Source organism: Fusarium solani, assembly GCF_023522795.1.
Source record: "Fusarium solani strain SB1 chromosome Unknown bctg00000005, whole genome shotgun sequence".
NCBI classification, from domain to species: domain Eukaryota; kingdom Fungi; phylum Ascomycota; class Sordariomycetes; order Hypocreales; family Nectriaceae; genus Fusarium; species Fusarium solani.
This window is the reverse complement of record NW_027072153.1, coordinates 932,170-958,678: the sequence shown is the minus strand read 5'-3', so window position 1 is coordinate 958,678 and position 26,509 is coordinate 932,170. Positions and strand designations below refer to the sequence as shown.

Sequence of the window (26,509 nt, the reverse complement as noted above, 5' to 3'; positions counted from 1 at the left end):
GTTTGCTTCTTCCTCCGCCTCTCGCTGGCCGATCGATCTTGCACCCACTGTCTCGATTCGCCGTTTCCGGACCGTTGCGCCGGGTTAAACGATACTCATTCATTCATTCTTATTGCCCTCTGGAGGCAATTTCCTTACATTCCCTTTGTGTTTCAATTGTCGAACGTTGTCATTCCCTTCTAAGACCGGGATTGGCACTTATCACCCCAAAAGTGTCTTGATTGCCGTGGTATGCTCGCTCTATCTGTTTTATTTATACCCTCGCATGAATCTGGTCTGAATCTGGCTCTCACCCCCGGCCAACCCCCCTGTTGCTGTTGTCTGAGACACGAACTGGAAATCTTGTTTTCTGAATTGGATGCTTTCTTCTGAGTTCTGGGCCACGCGAGCGAGAGAAGGGAGGCGAGCTGAAGTCAGCGCCGGTCCCATCACAGCCAGCCTCTGCGCGCGTGCAGTTGCGTGCCGTGCATTGCATTGGCAGATGGCTGGCTGGGCTTAGGCTTCACTGCAGAGGCGGGTATCCATGGACTCCATCTCTCTGGGACTATTTGCTGGTTGCAGCCGACAGTTGACCAAGGAATTGATGGATACTGGGAGTACCTGGTCTCCCTGGTCTCCCTCCCCGCGATTCTCAGCTGTCATGCCAGTGCCGTTTCCCCCTTCCCTTGGGCTGGGGCGCCCGCGTGTGTGGCTGGCTGTTTTATGCAATTTCCCATTGTTTTTCTTTTCTTCTATTCCCCTTCCATGCTGTGGCCCGATGCATCGTGCGTGGCTCTGAGCGGCGGGCGCTGACATGCATCCCCAGTCAAACACACCCTTCGACCCAGTCCGTGCAGCTTATTGGGTCGTGGGACAATTTCAGCCAATCTTACCCCATGCAACGCGACGTCCGGCGTGGCCGTGGCCAGTGGAGAGGCTGCTATTCTTTTCGCGACATCGTCTGCGACGACGCTTCCGTCTCGGCTTCTGCGACGTGCGCTGGCACAAGCGCAGGCACAGGCTTCGGCTCTCCCTCAGGCTCGTGTCTGAACAAGAGGCACGGTGGTCTCAAGATGGGTCATACCTATTATTACTACGTATGTGGTCCCATTTTGGCATGTGTCTGCCATTCTGTTTCATCTCACCATCCATACCCCATAACAAACATAAACATTCATTCCATCCCTTGCATATCAACTAACAACCACCACCCACCACTGCCATTCATATACATCTACACTCGCTTGCCCAACCCCCAAGAACATTTACTCAACCTTTTCACTCCTTCTCTTGTCTACCTAATTCAGTCACTCATTCGCAACACTATAATAATTCTAACAATGGACTCTCAGTATGAGGTGGATGGTTCTGTCGAGACACACGACCCAAGTCTCCCTTCGACAACTGCCTGCCCTTATCTACCAGGCCAAGCCGTCAACACCTTGATTGTCCCTGTCGAGCAGGCTCTCCGACAGCGAAGTGCATCTCTCACATCTATGCGTGCTGCCGACTTCAAGACAATGAACCCCGAATCAAAATACACCACCCCTCGACCCGCTCCTACAACAGCCGCCAACCATCTCCCCTACCGTGTTGGCTCCTCTCCCTCACTACACCACAAGGCTTCGTCTCGGTCATTGTCCCCCGCCCCGGCAGCTTGGAAGCGTTTGTTTGGTCGCAAGTTGAATAGCCGTGATGGTGAACGAGGTCGATCTCCTGTCCGCAACGACATGACTGGCCTCACTGAGGAGGACTTTGACGACCGGTGTACAACCCCATCGGAGGGTACTCGTACCCGGATATCTCCCCCGAGTCCCTTCGCCGCTTCCTGTCCGACGATCTTCCTCCCCGGCCCGACTCGAACCTCAGTGAGAGGCCTTCGTTGGTCATCCCCGAGGACATCGCCGACGACAATGACAATGACGACGACGACAACTTTGCAACTTCGGCAGCATCCGAGACTCAGTCTTATGTCACCCGCCTCTCACCTCCTCCCTTCAAGCGTTCCGCTTCCACCGAGTCATTTAATGCCGAGGCGGCCAACCAGAGCTCCATCACCCTCATTCCTACCGAACCACCCAAGCAAAACGTTCACGAGACAGAGGAGGTGCCCGCATCCGCTGTGCTGCCCTCTCGACCCCGGCTTGAGACACTCTCAGTGCCTCGTGCTCCTTTCAACCCTGCCACGAGTTTCTTCCTATCTCCCGTCTCACCCAACTTCCCCGAGGATGAGTACACCAACTTCTTCGACCTGACCGACGACGAAGACGATGTTGTGTCAAGCAACAACAGTGATATCCTCTCCTTCCAGCCCACCGCTGGCATGCCATCGACGACCGACTCTTTCGAGTGCTACAGCCTTCCTGAACCTCACGAGCAGGGAGCCAAGATTGCGGAGCCCAAGCCGACCTACGGCAAGGTCAACTCCCCTTCTCTCCTCTCCCGCAGCGATTCTGGCTTCACTGTTAGCGGTGGCAACTTCCTGGGTGCTCCTATTGACACTGGATTGGATGACTTCGCTGCCGAGCTGGGCTGGATGGTTGACGTTATCGGCACCAAGCGCAACTAAATCGCAACACAACTCTCAACTTTTTCTTTTAATCTTACTGAGACACATCCATGGGATTTGTCATCACACAACAGCATCATCATATAGACGGCGTTCGGTCTTCAGTTCCAGCATCTGTTTTTGTATTACTTCACTGTCCCTGCTTTTGCAGGTGATGGGCTTTGCATTTTGGCGTTTTCCAGGAATGGACAAAAAGATACGGGGATGGCGCAAGAGTGGGCAATGGAAGCGAATTGAAAGTGGCATACTATACAACAAACATTTATACCCTTAGTGGTAATACGGAAGGAGGGAAGGTGGGCATATGAGGGCATAGGGATGGTGTACGAGGCAAAATAGACATGGATCAAAATGGGATTCGGGGGGCATGTGGAAGAGGACGTTATGGTCATGTCTGCAACGCAATCTTGGTAGGACAAGGATGCCATGTTTGGGTTGAACAACCATGTTCTTTACATCTGTTGATGACGGTATGCTCGTCATGAAGGGTCTATTAGGACTTGTATAGATGAAATGAAGTTGATCTTCGACTCGAACTTATTTGTCTCGGTTTATCTCACTCAAAAGATGATGTCGTGCTTGATCCAACAAAGGCTGTATTCTATCGGGATAGAAGTGTTGCATGTCTCCGCATTGATTCCCTCTGCCATCATAGGCATCTCTTATCTATACATTTTTTGATACACGTAGAAAACACATTGGTTCTGTCATATCGCATTACCGCTACTCTTCCTCGCCTCAAGGCAGCAACCAAAATGTGCCAAATAGCCCGAGACCACAACGCCCGTATCGATAATCCAAGCGAATTATTTCACTTTGCCTCTTGAGCTGGTGTCGGTGCAGTTCCCACGGCAGTCGGCGGGGGGTTGGCTGGAGCTTGTAGCTGAGGCTGGGGAGCAGGAGCGGCAGCAGAGGTGGGGGGAGCAAAGGTTGGAGCAGTAAGAACTGGAGCTGAGGCCGGGGCTGGTGCTGGAGCCGGGGCCGAGGTTGAGGTTGAAGGTCCAGCTGTTGGGGGTTGTGCCAAGTTGCCAGGTGCAGCCGTGTTGACCTGAGCAGTGGCCTTGGCCGTGTCTGGTTGGGGAATAGGAGATGGCTTTGGCTCATCTTTGACAGCATTCACCTTGTTCTCTGGAACTGGGGTGCCAGTCGTCCCATCGGGGCCCTTAGGTACGGGTGCCACATCCGTAGTCTTCGCAGCCTCTCCCTTGGTCTCATCACCAGTTGCCGGCTCCTTCTTTTCAGGACCCTTCTTATTAGGATTCAGGAAGCGCTCAGGGACTCCCCTGGCTGCGTATGTCCCGCTGCCGACCCAAGCGTTGAGGGCGCAGCTCCAACGGTACTCGTTCCGGATGAGACGCTGGATCTCGCGGTACGCGTACGCGTTGTAATACGGGAGGCCAGTGCGAGGATCACGGTAGCGAGCAGGGTGGTTTGTGATGACGCAGAGTGGAGCGGGTGAAGGTTCTTTGAGGGTGGAGCGTTAGCAACAGAGCTATGAATAGGGGTTCAAGGGGTCTTACTGGGTAGCTTGTTCATCTTTCGGCCAAAGATGATCTGAGTCTGGATAGTACGATCCTTAAGCGCGTTGTTGTCAAAGTTTTGAAAAACCATGGCGTTGCGAGCTCCGGTCGATGGTTGAGGTGGCTGAGGTTCAGCTTCAGGGGGGTTAGGTGCAGCTGAAGGGTCTGTATTAGGGGTTTTGGCAGGGAGATCGGAAGGTTTGGATGCAGGCTGTGGAAGGATGTCTTTTGGAGCTGCATCCGTTGTTGATGATGAAGTCGCCGGCGCCGGTGGAGGTTTTGGGGCAGGGGAAGCGGTAACTGGAGGGGATATAGAGGGATGGGGAGGGGCGACGGCCGACAATGTGGGAGGGACAACACCTTGGGATGTATTCGGCGGTGCAAGGACGTTGGACTTGGGGTTGCCAAAACCCATCATAGGAGGCACCGCCCCATTGACACTTATGCCGAGAGGTGGAGCGAGGATAGGGGCTGCCAGAACGCCAGAAGGTTTCGGTTCTGGTGGACGGGCGAGACCTGATGGTGGAGTCATGATGGACTGCTGAGTTGTGTCTGGTGGTGCGGTAGCGGGAAGAGGAGATGGAGCGGCGAGGCCACTTGTTGGAGGAGCAAGGGGAGAGGGCGGCGGCGGTGTTGGTGTTGATGATGGAGGTTGAGGAGCAAGTATGGCGAGACCACTAGGGGGAGGTGGTGGTGGCATCGCCATCGACCGAACAGGTTCTTCGGTCTTGAGAGTGGGAGACGTCGTTTTCGGCGCCGTTGAAGGTGGATCTGCTGGCTTTGTAACGGCATCGCCGACTTTGGGGGTGGCATTTGGCTCAGCTTCCTTGGCCCCTGATGCCGCAGCCGGTTCTGATGGTGTTGTTGATGGTTGCTGTTGCGCTGGCTGCAACTCCTCATCTTTGGCCTTGGATGAAGCATCATTCGCAGCCGGTGTTCGATCCTGATTGCCGTCCTTCTTCTCCTCACCAGCAGGTGTCTTGTCTTGGCCCTTGCTCTTGTCCTTATCTTTGCCCTTAGCCTTCTCACCCCTCTTCCTCTTCTCCTTGGCCGGTTCCTCGATCACCATGTGCCTGCCCATCCACTCGCCGATGCCGCTCCAGAACGTGATGACCGGTCCCTTGAGTGTCCTCTGATGCAAAGCCGCCAGCTTCGCCCGTCTTTCCTCCTCGCGTTGCTTCTCTGCCACCTCCCACCGGTTGAGACTCTTACTGTTGCGCTTCTCCACGATGGCCGCCTCGCGCAACCTCTCCTCCTGTGTCATGGGTGGCTTCTTCATAGCCTCGAGACGAGCCGCCTTCTTCTGCATCTGCGCAACCTGCTTCAGTCGACGTGCCTCACGCTCCACCATCTGCTGGTGAAGCTGCTCCTTGGATAGTCGGGTCGTTTGGCGGGACGACGCTCGGGTCGGTAGGTCGGCCGGTGAGGGCAGCCACGAGGTTCGCTCGGATTTCTTCTTAGGTCGCGGCGGGGGCCTCGTGGGTGCAGCAGGCGTCTTGGTCGTGGGATCGATGCGAACCTTCTTGCGAAACTTTGCAGGGATGGCCTCTTGGGCCTTTCGCTTCCGTTGGGCGGCGCGCCGCTCCTTGGCCTGTCTCTCGAGCTCCTTCTCGCCCTCCAGATCATCATCGTTGTTGTCATTGTCCTCGTCATCGGAAGAAGAGTCCATGTGCACGTCTGATGCATTCTCATCGGCGTCAGAGAAGCCCTGGTCGTTCTCATCCTCTGCGAACAATAGTTCAAGGTCTGAATCGGGCTCTTCATTGGCGAGCATCGACTTCATCCGATTACCGGCGGTTGAGCGGCGCTTCCGTGTCGTGGCCAGCCATTCTATCTTGTCTTCATTGTTGATCTGGCTATCGGAGTCGTTGCTGCGGCGTTGGAGATTCTTCGCTGTCTCGCTGTCGCTGTCACTATCGCTGAGGCTCGACAGGGAGGATGAACGGGGAGTCCCCATCTCCGAGGGTTTGGATTCCGTCTCCATCGCGTTATATCATCGATCAATGAGATTAATCGAGGCTGGCGACATCATATGACGCTATTCCGGCCGCCTTTGGGTTGTTTCGATGGGATGTCGTGGTGTCGCGGCTTTACGCCAGGAGTTTGTTGGATGTTAGGAAGACGCGCTTTGGTGGGGAGCACTGGAGAATTATTTTTGGCTGCCCGCTGACATCAACCAACCCATGTGCCGGTGGGGGTGGACATGACAGCCTTAAGATCCATGGCAACTACAATCATGATTCACAGCATAATCACCATTATTCATAGTTAAATATCAAGATTCAAACATTCTAATGCTAATGTCTAACGGTCGCTGTTATCCGTCACTGACTCTCAGGTCAAGTAGAGTTGATCTATCTGTGCTAATCCAAAACCCTTAAATTGCTTGCGTGTAACGATCCGAACCCAGCCAAACGCCCTCATCGATTCGAAGATGAAAAAAATCATTCTCACTGTTGTGAGCGAGAGAATGCCGTCTGTATCACCAAAACCCCCAGAGGCCTCCGCCCCAAGCCAAAAGCTGAAAATAAGACCAAATAAACACGAACTTGTATCCGGAGCCCGAGCTTTCCGGGATTGCGTGTATGATCAGGTACCATGGTGTCGTATGAGTCGCATATGACTATCTCGACAGGAGATCGCATTTATCACCCCATACTAAATCTCGTCGGGGTCAAACTCCGTTTCCTCTCCTTCCCACTCCTTGCAGAATCCAAGCCAGTTGCGGTGGAGGCACTTTGGTTTCTCTGGTGGCGAGGCACTCGAAGGATCCGTTGACGTAGCTGTAGGCGCAGCAGTGATAGGAACTTGCGTCACACTACCAGGCTGAGCGCTCGTAGTCACGACCACTTCATCCCGGCAACCCCAAAACCTGCCTGGAGTTTCGCAAGTCGGGGTCGGGGTCGGTTCCGCCGTAGTGGTTTCAGTAGTCGTCTTATCCTTGCATCCGAACCAGCCAGGTGTATGACAGGTCGTAGTTGAAGACGACGTTGTCGATGTTGTAGTCGCCCCTGGGGTGGTCTTGTCCAGGCAACCCCACCACCCAGGCGTCTCACAAGTTGATGTCCGAGTCCGAGTCCGGGTGGTTGTCGACGAAGATGATGTTGTCGTTGTCTCGGTTCCGTTGCTCTCGTACATCTTCCATTGTGCGCAGTCTCGGCATTCGGGTGTGCGTTTACACTCCGGAACGTCGTCATACTTGGTGATGATGTCGTCAATGACGGAGCGAATCCGGTGTGTGCCGATTCCGACTCTCCAGCCCTTGTCAGCCACGACATCATACACACACTCGTAGCCCGTATGGCATGCGCTCTCCATAGCGTATCCGGCAAATGAGCAGGACGCCGCAGCACCGTTACAGGTCCCGATGTAGACTGGGTCCGCGGTGTGGCCAAAATGGAACGTGCCCGTGTTCTCGCGCAACTGGGGGAAGCTTGGGTCAGCACCAGGAGGAAGAGGCAGGCCGAGCCTCGAAGCTGGAAGAGCCTCTGGAACAGCCTCGAAGGTGACAACGGGCAAGCCGTATGTCATGCCCAACATGGACGTGACGGCACCACCGAGGGAGTGGCCTGTGAGCCAAACATTGGCACCAGGATAGAGCTCTGTCACGTTCGAGTATAGCTCACGAGCAGCAGCGTAGTATCGGTTCTCCTCCCGCAGTGCCTGAACAACACAAGTGTTGTTGCAGGTGTATGTGCTAGTAGCGCAATCGCAGACCTGATGCCAGGTCCACTGGCCCTGCTGAGCACAGCAGCAACTGAAGAAGAGGTTGTCATTGACCTTGTCATTAGTCGTGGTTCCTTCGCCATCAAAAACGGCAGTCGTCGTTCCCTTCAAGCCGATGACGATGGTCGAGTTTGTGTCGTCGGCGAAAACATGTCCACGAAGGCCGTCACCCTCCCATCCGAAATCGGCACTTCGATTCCACCGAGGCCCGACATCCTCCCAGTCAGCATCAGTGTCGCGCTCAACATAAGCGTTGGCAGTCATGCGCGCTAATGTGAGGACAGTATTCTTATCTTTGATATCGGGGGATGGAACTTGATCTGTGGTCCACGCCGATGCGTCAAGGACGGATACGTAACCTCGTTGCCGAGACTCGGCGACCATGGGGTCAACAACAGATGGTCTTCGATCTACCAGACGTTGGATCGGTTCGGCGCGGCTCTTGGCCGTGAGCCGGGTAATCTCGTATTCCTCAAAACCATCTTCAGCGGCCAAGTACACTCTTGACTCAGCGTGGTTAACATCGCGCTTTCGATGGAGGTTGGGATGGAGATAGGTGCCGTGGTGGTATATGTGTCGAAGTGTGAAAGTGTGTTCGGCGGGAGCAGGCACTTCGGGAGTTGATGGTAGTGCTGGCCCAGGAGGCAATAGGATATCGTCCTGGAAGCGGCTACCGCGGTCGACGACGCCGGAGGCGGATGATGGCGTAAAGGCGAGGAATGATAACAGTAGCGCGGCAGATACTCGAGCAGTCGAGGCGCATCGAAAGCCGGATGACCGGCGGCGATTGTTTGTTGTCATGACGGCATGAACCATCCAAGTGATGGATGAGCAATAGGCATAAGTGTTGGTTCAAAGGGGGGAGGAGGCGTGGATGGAGATGATGAGGAAGAAGAAGAGGGAAGAGTCGGAGGAAGGCGACGAGTGACGGATGGCGATAGCCAACGACGTCGTCATTTCAAGCACGCGGGCGCTATCGCTGGTGGAGCATTGCCGGGAAGGTTGCAGAAGTACCGCGATGCTTTGTCGGAGAGCAAGCCACGCATTGAAGATAAGGTATAATCCATCATAGGTAGCTTTCCACTATTTTAACAGCAACGGGGTACCCGCATCTCACGAACCACTATCGTCCTCTGCTAAGTCAGCAGTCTTGGCCCCCTCATGATACCTCCAACAGCATGACCATGTGACTGCACGGACCGGACAAACGTTGGGGAGGTCTACGCCGCCCAACCATTGCTGCAAAGAGGCTTTCCCCAGGGCGAGCTGACGCCTAGAGCACCCTGGAGCCTTTGTTGAAGTGGGGCCTTTATAGTGGTTCACGGGGAGCGCGTGTTTTCAGGCACTTGGGGGACGCGACCGCGAAGCTTAGCTGAGAACCTATTCTCAAATTTCCAAAGACCGTGCTCTGCATCGCAACCCATTGTCGCCTCGAAAGGAGAGAAAGAGACGACGCTGTCCTTTCCCAATCTCATCTCTCCACACCAAAAGTTTGCGCAAAGTCGTCGTGATGACTGCCATGTACGTTTTGGATCAATTTCTTTCACTCTCGAGGCGTCTTTGATGGTCTCGAGGCTTCGTCGAACTCTGGATCGCCTCACAAAGCATCTCCATGGCAACAGCTAACCTTATCATCAATTTGCAGCGAGAGTTTCGACAACATCTACTTGGACCTCTCCAAGGAGAGTGGCAAGTGCAGATTCGCCGAAACTGGCTTCGGTTGGAAGCCTGCGAGCGGCGGCGACACCTTTACCCTCGATCACAGCAACATCGCCTCTGCGCAATGGAGTCGCGCCGCCAAGGGTTACGAGATCAAGATCTTGCAACGTGCCAATTCCGGCATCATCCAGCTCGATGGCTTCCAGCAGGAGGACTACGACCGACTCGCCAAGGTCTTCAAGAACTGGTACAGCACCGTTCTCGAGAACAAGGAGCACGCTCTTCGCGGCTGGAACTGGGGCAAGGCAGAGTTCTCCAAGTCTGAACTCACCTTCAGCGTACAAAATCGACCTGCTTTCGAGCTGGCCTACTCGGAGATCGCAAACACCAACCTTGCTGGTCGAAATGAAGTGGCCGTAGAAATGTCCCTTCCTGCCACAGCCGCCGATTCGGGAGCCAACCCATCGCTCGGTGGAGCTCGGTCAAAGGGCTCCAAGGCTGCCGCTGGCCGCGATCAGCTGGTCGAGATGCGCTTCTACATCCCCGGTGTCACCACTCGTAAGGAGGCCGAGGGCGAGGATGCTGGCAGTGATGCCGGCAACGCTGAGGAGGAGAAGAACGCAGCTACCCTCTTCTACGAAACTCTGATCGACAAGGCCGAGATTGGCGAAACAGCTGGCGACACCATCGCCACATTCTTGGATGTTCTGCATCTCACTCCCAGGTATGACTCAAGACCGCGGTACCTCTCCGTGCTTTCGCTAACGTGTCCTTTGCAGAGGTCGTTTTGACATCGATATGTATGAGGCATCGTTCCGCCTCCGTGGAAAGACGTACGACTACAAGATCCAATACGAGGCCATCAAGAAGTTCATGGTGCTTCCCAAGCCCGACGAGGTTCATTACATGCTTGTCATTGGTCTCGATCCACCTCTGCGCCAGGGTCAAACCCGATACCCCTTCGTTGTCATGCAGTTTAAGAAGGACGAGGAGGTTACCATTGACCTCAACCTCAACGAGGAGGAGCTCAAGAAGAAGTACCAAGACAAGCTTGAGCCTCACTACGAGGAGCCTCTCCACCAGGTTGTGGCCAAGATTTTCCGTGGTCTCGGTAACAAGAAGATTTCGTCCCCTGCCAAGGACTTTATCACGCAAGTTCCCTACTCTTTCCTAGTTGACACGACTACTAACTTCTGTTCAGACACCGCAACCAGTACGGTATCAAGTGTTCCATCAAGGCCAGCGAGGGTTCCCTCTACTGTCTGGAAAAGGCCTTCATGTTTGTTCCCAAGCCGGCAACTTACATCGCCTACGAACAGACTCAGTCGGTTACCTTCTCTCGTGTCAGCGGAGCTGTGTCAGCCTTGTCGACATTCGATATCACTGTTCTCCTGAAGAACGGCGCCGGCTCATCGCAGTTCAGCAACATTAGTCGTGAGGACCTGAAGGCTCTTGAGACCTTTTCAAGCTCAAGGGTCTTCGCGTCAAGAACGAGATTGACGAGGACGCCAACCTTCTCGCTGCAGCACTTGACCAAGAGATGGATGATTCCGAGGATGAGGTGGTCGCTAAGGCTGACCGAGGCTCAGCGGATGAAGACGAGGAGAGCGTGGATGAAGACTTCCAGGCTGACAGCGAAAGCGACGTCGCGGAGGAGTTCGACAGCGCCCACGAGAGTTCCGGCTCAGGAAGCGATGAGAGCGGTGTTGATGATGATGACGATGACGAGGACAACGAGGAGGAGAGGCCCAAGAAGAAGAAGAAGACCACCTAAGTATAGTCTCGGGGTTTCAATTGGAGGGGATGTAAGCTATGCGGCAATCCGTGGGAGAATTTTAATGGAGCCAGGCTGGGAAAAGCTCTTGGTCTTGGAGATACAGATGTATTGGCGGCGTTCAGGCTAGAAAGATGATATCACCCATGGGCTCATGTAGTAGTGATAGCTATTAACATTTCGCGGTTATTGCACCTGTCCCGGCCCCGGATTGTCTAGATCTATACAGGGCTAGTTCCCAGCTGACGGCAGGCAGCCCTGTCTTGGAGACAGCCATTGACGAGGGTTCCTTGACTTGTGACATTCTGATCGCCAACTACTAGTTATCAGCCGCAAAGAGCGGCCCCAAAGCTTGGGCATCTTGTTCAGCTGCCTCGTATGAATGTAATTTTGATAGCACAAGCCACCATTTAGTCAATTGTGCTTCAGGGCGCGTCGCCAAGGTCCATTGAATGCTCAATTGGATTTCCTAGCCATTCCTTAGTTATCAGTAGTCACCATTTCTCTTCAGGACAACTATCGCCGTTTGGCAGTGAGAGGTCATTTGTTTCGTGGCAGCGGTTGGTGGAGAAGTTGTATGTTTTGGTGGCCGTTTTCGTCTTGGCAGCGACGATCAGGGGCCCCTCGATCGGCGATGGCAGGTTTTCGAGAAGACAGGCTACTGCAAGGCAATGCGACATGGCACAGGGAGGATTCTTTAGTGGCATCTGGAGGAGGAGTGCGTAGATGACGCCTCATGGGAAGCCAAGTTTATTTCAGCCAGTGGCTGATGAGATCTGAGCAGCTAAAGTAACGAGATCTAGGAGGGGCGTTTATGAAAAGAGAGAGATGGTGGTTATTGGAAAGAGTTTCATCTTAACCGCGCGCTACTGAGTTGATTAAGGTTTGGACAAAGATCAGATCAGCCAGGGTGTAAGTCAGGGAACTTGCTTTTTTCGCGAATTTCTAAGAGGGGCCGCAGGAAGGGGAAAAAAGAAAAAATTGCTAGCTGTGGTCGAATTTCCCATTATGACAGCTCATTATATCCGGCTCCGAAGTCTTGTGTTAAGCGGTCCGAACGAGTTGAGAGGGCCCGCTCGCGTAGAGGCTTGGGAGAGAAGCACAGAAGCAGGCAGGGTCAAGGGCATGAGGCCCTCGTTCAGTCGGACTGGATTGCATAAACAGTCCATCTCAGATTGACGAATGAATCCTTCCTTGACGGGCGGCTACTCGGCTTACAAGATGCGGCACGGCTTGCGGTGGAAGGGGGGGAGTGTTTGAGGAGCATCGTCAAGTATCATGGTGCTTCATCTAGTGGCGGTTGGGTTGCGAAATTGGGTCTCGCGAATATATGATCTGATCCTCAACTTGGTTAAAAAACACGGAGAGCAGCCCATTCAGGGGACTCGAGTGTTTGAGAGAACTTGAGTAGATTCAGTCGTGAAGCTGTGAGTAGGAATAACCTCTTCTCGTGAGTTGTAGCTGGGAAGGAGGTCGTCCACCACAACTATAAATTCATCTCATCCATCCATCATCATCTTTCCCGCCAACCTCTCCCCAATCTCACTCCCTCTCTTCTCTTCCCCTCAAACGGCAACACAGCCGGCATCCTCGGCGATCCACCGTCGACACCGATGCGTCCATCGTGTAGCACCCGGCAAAGTGCTACGGATACCTCTAGGGATGGACACTTCCTGCCTTACCTGTCTTGCCATACCTACCTTACCTGAGCGGCACCTTCCCAAACACACTCATCCAGGGTTCATCTGCAACTGCACCTTACGAAGCAGGAAAGAGCGGCTCACATCAGAAATGGGAAAGGGGTCCCCCCGTCCATTCTGTTTCTCATCATTGGTCAGCCTCGAGGCTCGACCTCTACGCCATGCCGCCGCAGCGTCTCCGTTACATCTTCCCTCGGCAAGGCGCTCTCTCGACCCCTAGGAGGGATGGACATCAGCTTTTCCAAAAGTCGATGTGTCACGGCTGAGCAAGCCGCGAATTTCCCATCATGCAGTCCCTACATTATGCTGTTTCACAGAGAAGCCAGGTGGGAACCAACAGTTCCTTTTTTTCTCTCTTTCCCCTCCGGATTGACTGATCTGACGGTTCGAGCTCACTCTTGGTGTTGCAGGTGGGCGGGCGCCTCCTCGATCCGCGTACCCGCCCAAGAACGACAGCGAGCGAGCTATGGCATGGCAATGTCAAGAGAATGCCATTATGCCCCAAAGAGGAACAGAAAAATGCCCTCGAAGCGGTGACGTCGAGAAAAATGCACTACACAGAAGCCTAGCCCACAAAAAAACCGTTGTCCCTTCTCGTCCCCTGATGCCGCCCCCCCAAACGACATATCAGCCCAACGGCCAACGACCACACTTGGCTCCATCAGTCTCCAGCCCGCCTCAAAACGTCCTAGCCCCAGCATCCAACGTGAATCCCCTTCGTCCAGGGCCCTCTTTTCCCAATCATGGCATACTTTTTCGTTGGCTGCGCTGGCCAAGCTTGCGGCCCCCCCTGGCTATAGCCAGCCACCCCCCCGCTCCTCGGTTGCGAATCTAGGATCAGACCACCATACCACGGACATCTAGACACCCAAAGGCTGCGCCGTCCACTTGGTGAGAGGCGAGCCCATCTGTACCTCGCAGAAGGGTTCATGTCCCGAGCAACAGATCAATGGGGCCGTCTCGGGTCCGTGTACAGCGTCGTTTCCGTCCTGCTGGGACTGGAAGAACCGGTTTACATCACAAGATCATGTTGGGGACGCATGTGGTGCCATTTAGCGTCATGATGACCGTGCTGTTTGTCTCCCAGGCAAATATACCCAGTCCCTTCTAAACCTATGGGTGGCCCGTCCTCGAACAAGGCCCCCAGAGCAACCCAGGCTGGCTGAGCTGGAAACTTGGCATGGGCCCTGATGAGATAACGGACGGCTACTGTACTTCCTCTCCACCGGGTATCAGAGACAGGAAGACGGTGGCCGGGGGAGGGAGCAGCCTGACCTCGGAAGATCGAGATTTGACCGCTCACAATGCCCCCCAGCAATATGATACCGTATCGCGCCAGACTGACGAGGGCCCGGAGACCGGCTCTGGCAGGGAAAATCTATACGCCTCTTCATGCACCCTCCCGCGCTTGACATGTGAGCAGTAGGGCTTGTCGGGCCAAGGTATCCAATAAAGACGGGATGGGCAAGGCCTCGAGATGCCGATCGCCCTGAAAGAGAACGAATGCCCAAGTACCAGTCTCCGTCCCAGACCCCGTCCCGGTCCCAGTCCCAGTCCCAGTCCCAGTCCCAGCCCAGGCTGTCTCCCCCCTCGAGCCCACCTACTTACCCAGCTCCAGTTCCAGCTCCAGCTCCCTAGGAGCAGTCCTTAAAACCCCTTTGGGGCGGTAAAGGCGGGGACACTGACCAATTCCAAGGTCGAGTCATTGCAAAATGCAATCAAGGCGTCAGCTTGAACCCACACATGGCCTTCCCCATTATCCGGCATTGGGTTTCCCACGGCCACGGGTTCAAACCATACAACCCCTCCCATTGGAAGCCTTCCCATTCACGTGGGGAGGGAGGCCGAGAAGCTTGTCTTGCCTCGACATAAACCCCCCTTCCGAGTTGCCCTATGTTATTTTTGACACCAAGATATCTCACCACATTCGATTCCCGGGGCGAGTGCAGAAACACGCGAGAGCAGTGCAGTCATCAAGGGCCTCGAACCACCATCTGCTCAGGCCTCGGGTTTCCATTGGGTGTCCCCGTGACTAGTCACTCGACTCTAGTAGCCTCAGGAGAGGAGACACGGGAAGCCGGGGGAAGACGACAGAAGGAAAGGAAAGGGGCCATTGTTCCCGAGACCGAGACGCGAAGGAAGGGACGCTGCTGAGACCGGGCGGTCGATAGCGCGGCAGAAGAGGGAGCTGGTGAGTAAAGATGTGCCGATGGATGGAAAAGTCACCCTACCCAGCATGCGCTCTGACGTTAACAACAGCAACCAACAGGCAGACCAAAGGGGCAGAGAAGGAGACCTTGAGTGCCGTTAGCGAGAAGACGGGCATCGTAATTCGCTCATCTGAGAAGAAGCAAGGACTGGGAAGGACATCCGATCGGTCGCTTGACCGATTGTCTCGTGGTGCCGAGAAATCTCTTCAGTGGGGTGACTTTTTGTCCGGCTTCGTGGGAGCACGAGACGCCGACATAGCCTCGCCCGACGGGAATAGGACCATCAGTTTCTGGGCTGCTGGTCCGATGCGGTGCGCCGCGGGTGGCGTTGGAACTATCGAGCAGGCTCCGGTGACGTCGAATCTGCGGCTTCACCAGCACCGTATAAGCAGTTCGGCCCCTTGATCACCGGCCTCCAAGGTGAAGCACGGTGCCGGCCGTAGGCCCAGGCCGACCAAGGTCAACGAAGAGTCGTTTATCAAGACGTTCACGGATCGAAGCCAGAAGACCTTCCACTGGTCTCTGCATCAAAGACACTTACAACCTCCTCGACAGAGACGAACACAATAGCCGCCGCTACCGAACAGGGCAACCTGGGCACGCCTGGTTGCAGAGGACATACAATCGGATACCCGGCCCACACCTTCGAACATCGACAACGCGGGGGCCGGACGAACACCCAAGGAACCCCCAAGATCCAGGATCTCTTGCATCCTGCCGACTCCCCGATCCCTACCATGGCGGGGGAACACAGCGGGGACCAGTCATTCTATGACTTCCTCATAGAGGAGCCAGAGGTACGTATGGTGCTGGTCGCTGAAGCTGTCGTTGTTCCTGTCTCTTTGCGCAATGTGATGTTGAGATGGTAGGTGGTGAGGGTCAGGAACGCCGACGCTAGGGCGTTCGAGATGGTTGCTGTCTGCCCTCTAAGTTGCCGCTCGCAGCAACTAAGACATGGCTGCTCCAAACATCAGGCCAGTGGCTGAGGCTCGAATCCACCGGCATCCATCTCTACCCCGTCTCTTTGGCGCCATGACTCGAATGACTGGTCATGACATGTGGTCATGGCTTCTCATGGCTCTCGAGAGAAGGTGCTGGAGGGAGCCAGATTGGACGGAGAAAAAGCCTCCGGACCAACTCAGTGGCGATGTCGCTCAGGAGAGGAAACGCGCGCGACCTATGAAGCGGAGCCGCGACGAGACGGGACGGGAGGCGGCACGCAGCAGATCAGATTCGAGCTATAGAGACGGGACAGGACGACAGCATGAGGCCAGAAAAAAAAATGATGATGAAGGAAGAGTCTAACGTTTGTGGTCTTTGTTGGAGCAGATGATGGCGCCAGCGCCACCCGGTCATTTTCAGCATCAACAGCCCATTTCGCCGCCGAATCGAACCAGCCGCGATCCGCCGCCGCGGCCAGACCCGACCGAGATCGAGACCCACCATCAAGCCCATCACCCGGTACTCGGGATGCAACTACCGGAGTCATCACGTGCGCAATCACGCGGGCACCTTCACCTCGACTTACACGGTCCTCCGACTCCTGTAGGTCACGGAGCGCATCCTTCGCAGACCTTGCACGACATCCATGGAGGCGTCCACTCGACGCAGGGCCCAGAGGGCTTTGCGAACCACATTCCAGTGTCTACAGGCTCAATGGACATTGATTGGGGTCTTTACAGCGTTGGACATAACAGTCTTTCGCTGAATCCACCTCAGTTCAACTTCCAAGGAGCCATGATCCCTGCCGGCGACGGCACGATCGGCCATCAGAATCATCTCTCACATGCGTCGACAGACCCCGCTTTCGCGTATGGAAGCGAGCTCGTCTCGCCATCCAGCATACATTCATCCAGGGGTCACTACGATAGTGCCGTTTCCAGTCACTGGGATGACGCTCTCAGCCATGGAGCGAGCACCCCAAAGGTGACGACGCCCGCCGCTCATGTAACCACAAATCCCTGGGCCGAAGTGGACGAAGTTCAGGAAGACAACCACCCCGCGCCCGCCTCGAGACCACGAAGAACCCCCGACCTAGAAGACAGAAGAAGGACGCTCGGAAAACCTCTGAAGCTTCTCAGGGCGGCAGCAGCAGCGCTGGTGGTGCGCCTTCGGTATCTGATGCGGCCAGTCCCAGTTCTGCGTCACAGAACAGCCGCGCCAGCATTGGCTCGAAATCCGCATCCATGGCGTCAACGACATCGACAGCTTCCAGTCGCCAGAGCAAGCTTCGCAGTGCCTCTCGAACGTCCAAGAATAGTCGTGACAAGCCTAATGATACTCCAGAAGAACGACGGACCCGAGCGTCGCATAACCTCGTCGAGAAGCAATACCGCAACCGTCTGAACGCGCAATTCGAATCACTCCTCAATGCTCTGCCAGAGCAAGCTCGATCTGGCGGAAACGGAAACGGAAACGGAAACGGTAACGGTAACGGTGACGATAACGAATCCGATGCCGCGAACGATGCAGACCGCCGTGTGAGCAAGGGCGAAGTGCTTGAAATGGCCCGCAAGCATATTGAAGCACTGGAACAGGAACGAAACCAGCTCGAGCGCGAGAACCTCGAATTACAAGGCAGTCTCCGGCAACTCAAAGGATCTGCCTCGGAGGGTACTACATCCTCGTCAGGCCAGCAAACGCCGCTCGATTTCAATAGCAACACGGATCAGGACACGGCCCGTGACGATCGAGATGAGGACTGACGACAAGAGAGCATCAAAGACTGGAAGGCATTACTCAAGATTGTGACAAGGGACGAGCCCTGGAAGATGCTCTCAGGGATACGAGACCGAATTTCCTTGTTGCGAATATCACGTTTCCCCTCCGTCCTTTCATTCATTCATTCGTGTTTGATTTTTGCTATACATGTTTTTGTTTATCATGCTTGTTTGGTGCAGCGCAGTTGCAATTTGGCAACGACTGGTCATGGACAAGGGGGGCCCATGCACCATCAGCAACAGGCTCATGAAGCAAATTGTTTATCGTGTTTTGGTTATGTGGTCCCCTTCTCATGGTTCAAGAGGGTTGGTGATGGTGGTGAGTGGGGACTGGATCGTGTTAAACAAAAAAATTGGTGAAGATAAAGGGATGGTACGGATAGGTATCAAAAAGGAAACGGACATTTGATATCTCAAAGGGTGAGGGAGGGTGGTGGTTGGTGGGCTTTGTCCTTGTGCAACTTCTTTCTGTCTCTTCCGTCTCATGGGGGGTTGCCTTGATGCTTTTCTCTCTCTCTCTTTCTTTTCTTCTTCCATCAACATGTGTGTGTGTATATATGTCTTCCCCCTTTTCCCCTTCCCTTCTCTTATCCCTCTTTCTTTCTTTCTTCCTTCCTTTCATTTCTTCTCATGATGCTCATGATATTAGAACCTCGACATCAACGAACACATGTAGACTTGGGCTGGGTGGATGTGGTTTTGCGTTTTTATAATTTTTTTTCCATCTTCTTTGGCTGCATTGAACATGGAGCATTGGTTGGTACTGGGTTACGGCACAAGGTGAGAAAAGAAAGCATCAGACGTTGGGTTGGGGTCGACAAAGATAAGATGATAAAGAGGAAGAAGGCAAGGGAAAGGGAAAGGGGGTTCGGAAAGGGGAACGGGATAGACATGATGTTTGGACAAGTGTTTACACAGCATTGGTTCTTGGGACGAAAGAATTCTGGCTGCTTGCTTTCTTGCTTGGAGGGGAAAACAAACACCGAATAGAAAACTCGACTACGGATTCGACTTGGTTTGGCTTATCACTTGTCATGTCCCCCCCTTTATTGGCTCTTCATGTGATGTGTCGATGCTACCTTTCTTGTTCATCCCCCGTTACCATTGCTCGTGTAACTTTACATGGCAATAGGGGGTATGACAACTTGTCATGGCATGCCTTGGTCAGTCGTTATTGATAGTGTACCTCAGGTCCCCGGTCTCACCCCAGCTTGGGGACATCGATGTCAGTCAGCCTCCATTGCATGACTGATTCTTCGGGTTCATCACCGGCGCGACTTGGTTGTAGCGACGGCTTTTATCTTTCCAAACAGCCTTGGTAAACTGTTGTGTGCCTCAGGTCCCTGGTCCTATCCCAAACTCGGGACGTTAATGTCAACTTTGCCGTAGAGTTGATTCTTTGGGTCTCATCATCGGCGCGACTGGTTGTTACGACTTGTATATCCTCAAACAGCTAGCATCAGCTGTTGGGTGCCTCAGGTCCCTAGCCTCACTCCATCGGGACATGGATGTCGACCTGCTGTAGAGTTGATTCCTTTGGGTCTCATCACCGGCGCGACTTATTACGACTTTCATATCCCCAAACAGAACTGCAAAAGGCTGTTGGGTGCCTCAGGTCCCTGGTCTTATCCCAAATGCGGGACATCAATGCCAACCCGGCTGTAGAGTTGATTTCTTTGCGTCTCATTATTGGCGCGACTTGGAGCTTGTTACGATTTGTTTGTTGTGCCAACAACCAATAGTAGTAGTTGTTGATGCTGTGTACCTCAGGTCTCCCAAACACTCCAAGCTTTTGGAGACTATGGATGCCAGCCTGCTGCAGAGCTGATGGTCTGGGTTCTCACCATAGGTGCGATTTGGTTTGAAGGTTGAAACGGCAGAAAGGGGATTTTGTCATTGTTGTTGTTGTTGTTGTTGTTGAATATCAGGTTGCCTCAGAACCACCAATGCAGCAGCAACTCAAAAGACATTTTGTTTTGTCAAAAGAGGTAATGTTGATGTTGAGTTCATCATTGGCATCGAGATAGGCCGCTGGTCAGGTCGGCGTTGTTTTTCTGATATTTCATGAAATATCATGGGTGTACTACCACACACCCAGGAAGAGCGCCAAAAAAGAATAGGAACTCACATCACGAGGTTGACTCTTTCCATATGTGGGATGAGACGTCTTAAATACCTGACTAGTAGGTCAAGGTTTTGTTGAAAGTTTGCAAAGACTTTGTATAAAGGCAGCCTAACATTTATTGACATTGATAAGGTTTGTGAGTCACTAGGTACATCTTGGGAGGAACGTTATGGTTGGTTAAACTTTTTTTAAGTCTTTTTTTTGTTTCTTCTTTTTAGTTATATACAGATGTGAACAAGCATCGCTCTGAGCTAGTAGCCATCAAGGCAATTGTTGTACAAGGTAGCTGTCGATGCCGGTCTGTCTAGAAGGTCATAAATCCATCACTCATAAGAACCGGAACCTAGATCCGGTTGTTTCCAATGTCGCACCCCGAGGATGCCTTCCACCACGCTCGCTGTTGGCTTGTCTCAAACCAACTCTAAATGTGCGCGGTAAAGTAAAGTATGAACAGTAAAAGAAAAAGTAAAAACATACACCCAATGCCTTGTTTATCTTTTTTGAGAAACCCCCAATGCCCCCAACTGCTTTTATGCAGACCCGCATGTACGCCTCGGATAGCTTGAATGTAAATAGAAACATGACCAGACAAGAAAAAAAAGCAAGGAGGTCCATGGGACCGAGTGGCCAGCCAGGCATGTGGGAACAAACAAGGCCCAGCAATGCAACGCCTCTGAACGAGAGACTCCAAGTCTAACAAAAGGAAAACCATTGATGGGTCGACATCCTCAACTAGGGACGGCGTGTAGAGGTCGGTATGTAGGTAAGGTAGTATAGGAAAGGGAGGACAGTGCGAGCCAGGAACATCCTGCTGCTCGCATGTGGGACAGGAAAAGGATCTTCAGGGCATCAAGCCCATATGTAGGTAGGTAGGTAGGTAGGTAGGTATGCAGTACGCTGCAGCAATGCAATGTGACAGAGACGGGGACGGAGATGGAGCCGCAGCCGCACGCAACACGGAGGCGTAGCAAAGCTTCAAACAAAGCAAAACATGACGCCATCATCATACCAGCTTTACCCGGGAATTCGCGAGTTCCGTTGCTTGCTTAGATTCGATCGTTGGTTCCCTTGACGTATGCCCGGGGGAACAAGGCATACTGTCCGACCGGCGGAACTTGGGCGCTGAGGCTCGTCGTCCTCGCCCGTGGGCGTCGCTTGATAGTCTCGGCCGACTTCATCGGTGGCACCTCGTCTCGGACAATTGACTCGCTTGCATGGCTCTTGTGAAGAGATCGCTTGCCAACAGGCACCGAGGGGAAAGGTGTCAGCTCCGGCACCGTATCCTTCTCCCTGAAGGCGGGAGGAGTCGTCTCCTCTTCGTCGCTGTCATTCTGTGGGTCAACGAGGTGGGACTCGGGGATGCTGTCGTTTGCCTCAGTCCACTTGCTAAGCGATGTGCTGCTTGTGAGCCGCGTCAAGTTGGTCCATGTCGAGTTGGTCGAGACATGGCGCTCTCCCGTCGAGTCCGAGATGGTGGTTGAGCTGGTCGCCGTCGTCGAGACGCTGGCACGCTGGTGCGACAGGTTCAGCGAGGCGTGGCTAGCTGCGTTGCTGGCATCCTCATAGGGGTGTCCAGAGCCGACCATGCCGTGGACAATCTCGTCTTCGCCCGTGTAGCTGTGCTTCTCGGCCTCGGAGAGGAGCATCTGCTGGTGGTAGTCGCCAGGAATGAGAAGAGAGGGGAAAGGGTGAAGCCATGAGACTCCTTGAAGCTGGACGCGCGAGAGTCGGAGCGGCTGTGGCTATGGCTCAGGTTGGGCGGTCGGGTCCCCTTCTCCCCGCGTGGGAAGGAAAAGTTGTTCGTCACCGCACCCGAGCTGGGGGTGAGAGCCTCGTGGCCGATGGGAGGCGAGGCCTGACTGGCTGGGCTTAGAGCCGGCATATCAAAACGGGATGCGGAAAGCATACCGGGAGACGACTCGGCCGTGCCGATGGTCGGTACCTCCCTCAACTCATCATCTGCCATGGCCACTTGCACCGGCGGCGCCATGTCTTGTTCAACATCCATAGAGGGTCGCTCCCACTCATAGTCAAAGTTAGCATCGGCCTCGTGTTCGTAGCAGTAGTCGATATCGTCCTCCCAGCTCTCCCTGATCGATGGCACGTCGGCTCCGCTGCCGTCGTGATGACCACTCTTACGGTTCTCCAAAGGTCCTAGAGTGTCTGAAGCTCCGCTCATGGGCCTTTGGAATCCTCGTAGAACAGGCACCGACTGACTAGCCCTCAAAGAAGACCTGGTGCTGGTGACGCTGACTCGGGAGCGGCCAGTGTGGACAAAGTGCTCCTCCTCCTCTGGCACATCAGGTAGTGGCGACTCATAAGAGGCAGTGCCAGGGACTCCCAGTGGCCAAGCTGCGTCGTCGGGCGTGGTGATGGCATGCGAAAACCGATGCTCATCTACCACCAGCCCCTCCGATTCCTGAGCAGCCCCATAGCCGTGAGAGGTTGCTGGAGGTTGATCCAGGGGCTCATCAGGGCTAAAGGGTCGGGGTCGTCGGAAGCCACCGCTGGTCTGGGGGCGATCTGCGGACTCGCCATCTCGCTGGGTCGATTGGCGGCTAGACACTCGCGGAGGAGGTATAGGGCCCAGGGTCGGAGAGTGTAGCGGCTCCATGGGGGGTGATCTCGGGGGTCGCACCGGCCGGGAAGGAGGGCTGGTCCGGAGCTGCTCCTGTGATCGGGCGTGCTTGAGCAATCGCCGAGGTCCCGTTTGGAACCTCGGCGATGGGTTCTGATGCTCAACCAGATGTTCTGAAGAGAAGTTTCGAAAGTGGAGATCCTGGCTTGTCGGGTCTGCAGTACGCATGGCCGACATCTCAGACATCAACTCCATGCGGCTGCCCCGCTGAAGGCTGACGATCTGATCCCGTGGTGTGTGTGTAACATGTTGAAAGTTGAAAGGTCCAGATATTTGCAGCTTCTTCTGCAGTGCTGATTCGTCTCGAGATGTTTTCCGGCGGGCGAAAATGGTTGGAATAAAAGAGTCCTTGAAGGTCGCCAGGGAATTCTCACTACCTGTTTCGGCAGAATATAGCGAGCTTCCTGATGAGCTGTGAGCACTGCTTTCGCGCTTCGATCGACCCGACTTGCTCGACTTGGCACGGCGATGGAAAATATTCTTGCCCAATACCTGGACGCTGTCAGGTCGGTCTCGAGAAGGGCTGCCACTGGTTGTAGATCGCTGCGAGGATCGGCGTGTGATGCTCATGCTGTCGAATTCAGAGGCCAGAAGTGACGAGGAGCCCGAAGACACGGTTCGGTGGCCCCGGTGGAGGTGAGACGCATGTTTCATTTGCTTGCTTAATTGACGAATTCTCTCGGGGGAGGGAGGGCCCTCGATGGCTGGCCCCATTAATTCATTCAGGTCGACGGGTGGCTGTTGGTTGGGAGCCACATCTCGGAAACTATGGTTGCTGCCGTCCATGTTGCTGTCGGCGTCCGCGTACGTGCTTGACCTGGCGGAAGCGTTCTGGGGTACATCGCGTTCGGAACGGTTTGATTGATATTCTGAGTAGTATGGCATCGTCGAAGCCCACATGTCGATTGAGGGCCTCGAGGAGGCAGAGGGCGGCGAGGTTGAGGCTGACCCTCCAAGTAAACAAATAACAACTGGTTCCACGGTTGTCGAGGTTGTGTCAGCTCCAAATAAGAGCAAATTGATCCAAGCAAGACCCAGTAGAGACACCAGGTAAGACAAGGAAGCAAAGACCACGAAAGGATTCAATCCTGTGGCAAAAGGAGGGGCAGGAAAGGGAATTGGGGGACAGCAATGATGAGGGTGCTATGTATCATATAGGATAGCCTAGGAGCAAGAGATTGATGCAATCTTGGGGCAAGGCAACTTTGTACCCTCCAAGATTAGACAAGCCCTGTGAGCTGGGGCTAGAGAAGACAGGGAAGACTAGGGTGGTCGTAAGGGGGGAGGACCCTCGACAGGGCTCCGGTTGGGTTGGCCTGGCCCGTCTCGACGGACACAAGCCCCGGGAATCTGGGGGGGTTGCAGCAGGGCCTGGTCAAGGGGAGGGATGGATCGATCAGACGGACTGGGCGTCGTACTGTGCGAGCGCTTCCGCAGTCTCATGCGATGCTGGACCTGTTGTAAGGCGACCCAAGGTCCGTGGTGGTGCGACTCGACGCCCTGCCCAGGGACCAAGTGGGCGAGGCTTGTTTGATAGTGACCGTCCTAGCAGCAAACAAAACAAGACAGGATGAGAAGAGGATGAAGAAGAGATGGAAAGCCCTCCGCGAGAACCCCAAGACCAAAAGAGGGGAGGAGAAAAAGTAACAAGAAAACTCTTCACGGCCGAAGAAGCAACGACGAGAAAGTGGATGTTTGATGGCTGGGCCGCCAGACCTGCGCCGATCGGCTGGCAACGCTGGTGTGGTTTCTCAACGGCTCGGGAAAAAAGGATCGAGAGCAAGACACGTTCAGCACATTAGGACGCTGCAATATAGGGTCAGGATGGGGACGATGACAGCAAGACACACACACAACATCTGTCCAGGCAATGGTGAGCTCTCGAGTAGTGGGCCACGATGCAATGACCTCCCTCACTCCCCATCTTAGAACGTCGCTGCAAGTCCAAGCCAGAACGATTCAGGTCAAGACACAAACCCGCCAAAACAGCGGACACTGGGAGGATCGTCATGTGGGTTCTGTTTCGTGGTTGCGTCGTCGCCAGTCTAGTCAGGTCCTGCGCTGTGCAGTCGAGTGAAGGCCTCCTTGGTGATACAGGCCGCGTCAAGCCTCGATCCAGGGCCTCAGTGTGTGCTTCCCAGTACCAAGGGCCTGTTCCCTGTTTAGCTCTGTTCTTAGTCAGTCGTCTGGCTGGGAACCGGCTCCGTTGAGCAATGCAGGAACGAAGCCGTAGCAACTCCACCCGGCAAGGGTGACGAGGATAAATCCACAGAGTACGTATACCATTATGCCCGCGCGGGCTTGCTGACGTCGTAGCCTCGTACAGTGCACAGGCTGGACACTATTGGACCTTGCACAAGCCGAGCCAGGATAGGAACACTCTGAGAGCTTAGCAACTGGACCCTGCAGGCACGGGCACAAGGAGGACGAAACTGAGGAGTCAATCAGCAGACAGCGTGGGATCTGATGAAGGGTCAAGGTTACCAGCCGAGAGACACTGACGCGGGAGCAGCAGAGCTCAGCACCTTGGAAGGAGAGACACAGGGCCGGTCAATGGGACCAGAAGAGAGGGGATCGGTGTATGGACAAGGATGTTCCCAGCCAGCACACCCCGCCGCTGCATTCCCACCCGTAGAGTCGGAGCCTTTTCCCTCGCGCTGGGCCTTGGGACGCTGCTCGGTTCGTGCTTCCCCCAGCCGTGCCTTGTTCAGTGGTGTCCTCTGGCTAAGGTATGCTGTGCCGCCGCTGTGCCCCCCAAGAGCATTTGGTCCGGAGGAATCCTTATGACAGCTGTGTAGTCAGGCACCTTCCTTCTGTTTTCAGAGCTAATTGAGCCAGACCAAGCTCAAATGCAACGCACTGGATAACGCGCTAGTCGAGGTCCCTGTTTGCGGGTCTTGGGAAGAAACGCGTTGCAAGCTTTGGAGTCGCTAAACCAGCTGTGGTTCGTTTTAGTGTCGGGGAGGGCGACGATGAGACAAACTGCGACCGAGCCTGAGCAGGGGGGCCACATTTGCAGATTGCTTCATCTGTTCTCCTGGTTCAAGGGGATGAGGCGATTGCCCAACTGTGTTACCCAAACAATGACGCCTCAACTGTATTATTTGCCCGTAGCGCCGATTTTGAGGATCATGGCGGTTTTGGAAGAGATCCAGCTGAGAGCATGGCTAAAACACGGCTATCGTGGATCAGGCCAGAGACGTGGGATCTGCTCGACAAATGGGCTCTTCTGGTACGAATCTGGCGCACCTGGCGCACCTGGCGCATCTCGCTACATCGTGGAGCAGACAGCTGATGCGCACGCTGCATCAAACTGGATGTAGCGCTCAGGCTTCAGTCACTCCCCGGTTGAGCTGCTTCTTGGACCCAAATCGATGAGAGGGCGAGCAATAAAGCCATGGCCATGGCGAAGTTACCATGTCTCTCTTCCATGTGCTAGACTCGGGCCTTTGTCGAAGTAGGCCTCAATGGAGTAAGGTGCTGTCCCGTTGAGAAGAACGATGGAACGTCCAATGTCTCTCCCTTTACAGGGCGGGCGGCCAAGGGGATGAGAGCTCTCCAGCTAGGCTTCTTCAACCCCACGAGAGAAACAAGCCAGAAGGCTAGAGAAACACGACTCTTGGGACTAGGGGCTTGGCCAGTCTACTTCTTGTGCAGCGGCCCAGCGCACAGACGGCACGGCAGCCGGCTTGAGCGTTGTGCTGCGCTCGCTCTCGCGCACAACACAAAAGAGAACAACAAAAACAACATGTCGCTCAGACACTCTTGAACGTGACGACCCGCTGCGCTGGGAACGGGGCCAGGTGCTAAAATGTGGGACGACGCGCGACTCGTGGAGGTTGCAAGGTGCGAGCCCCAAACTCAGTACCTATATGTTTGCTTAGCACTG

At 54.5% G+C, this 26,509-nt stretch overlaps 7 protein-coding genes across 7 annotated transcripts; 4 read left to right on the top strand and 3 right to left on the bottom strand.

The window, feature by feature from the left end:
• Nucleotides 1-875: 875 nt before the first annotated feature.
• MRS44_008721 (uncharacterized protein) lies at nucleotides 876-2,548 on the top strand (the record flags this gene model as incomplete). The annotated part of the gene is made up of 3 exons (XM_065621034.1): nucleotides 876-1,076; nucleotides 1,332-1,744; nucleotides 1,849-2,548. The coding sequence occupies 3 exons, from the start codon at nucleotides 876-878 to the stop codon at nucleotides 2,546-2,548; spliced, it is 1,314 nt and encodes a 437-aa protein (XP_065477106.1).
• Nucleotides 2,549-3,359: 811 nt separating this feature from the next.
• Nucleotides 3,360-6,052, bottom strand: MRS44_008720 (uncharacterized protein; the record flags this gene model as incomplete). The annotated part of the gene is made up of 2 exons (XM_046269657.2): nucleotides 3,360-4,012; nucleotides 4,069-6,052. The coding sequence occupies 2 exons, from the start codon at nucleotides 6,050-6,052 to the stop codon at nucleotides 3,360-3,362; spliced, it is 2,637 nt and encodes an 878-aa protein (XP_046132175.2).
• Nucleotides 6,053-6,726: 674 nt separating this feature from the next.
• On the bottom strand, nucleotides 6,727-8,595 carry MRS44_008719 (uncharacterized protein; the record flags this gene model as incomplete). Its single annotated transcript, XM_046269658.2, has 1 exon — nucleotides 6,727-8,595. The coding sequence occupies one exon, from the start codon at nucleotides 8,593-8,595 to the stop codon at nucleotides 6,727-6,729; it is 1,869 nt and encodes a 622-aa protein (XP_046132174.2).
• A 709-nt stretch (nucleotides 8,596-9,304) lies between these two features.
• Nucleotides 9,305-11,227, top strand: MRS44_008718 (uncharacterized protein; the record flags this gene model as incomplete). Its single annotated transcript, XM_065621033.1, has 5 exons — nucleotides 9,305-9,315; nucleotides 9,440-10,177; nucleotides 10,233-10,580; nucleotides 10,655-10,838; nucleotides 10,922-11,227. 5 exons carry the CDS (start codon nucleotides 9,305-9,307, stop codon nucleotides 11,225-11,227), a joined length of 1,587 nt encoding a protein of 528 aa, XP_065477105.1.
• A 3,901-nt stretch (nucleotides 11,228-15,128) lies between these two features.
• MRS44_008717 (uncharacterized protein) lies at nucleotides 15,129-16,442 on the top strand (the record flags this gene model as incomplete). The annotated part of the gene is made up of 3 exons (XM_065621032.1): nucleotides 15,129-15,519; nucleotides 15,693-16,002; nucleotides 16,112-16,442. 3 exons carry the CDS (start codon nucleotides 15,129-15,131, stop codon nucleotides 16,440-16,442), a joined length of 1,032 nt encoding a protein of 343 aa, XP_065477104.1.
• Nucleotides 16,443-16,469: 27 nt separating this feature from the next.
• MRS44_008716 (uncharacterized protein) lies at nucleotides 16,470-17,842 on the top strand (the record flags this gene model as incomplete). The annotated part of the gene is made up of 2 exons (XM_065621031.1): nucleotides 16,470-16,964; nucleotides 17,042-17,842. 2 exons carry the CDS (start codon nucleotides 16,470-16,472, stop codon nucleotides 17,840-17,842), a joined length of 1,296 nt encoding a protein of 431 aa, XP_065477103.1.
• Nucleotides 17,843-21,028: 3,186 nt separating this feature from the next.
• Nucleotides 21,029-23,520, bottom strand: MRS44_008715 (uncharacterized protein; the record flags this gene model as incomplete). The annotated part of the gene is made up of 2 exons (XM_065621030.1): nucleotides 21,029-21,718; nucleotides 21,790-23,520. 2 exons carry the CDS (start codon nucleotides 23,518-23,520, stop codon nucleotides 21,029-21,031), a joined length of 2,421 nt encoding a protein of 806 aa, XP_065477102.1.
• Between the last annotated feature and the right edge of the window lie 2,989 nt (nucleotides 23,521-26,509).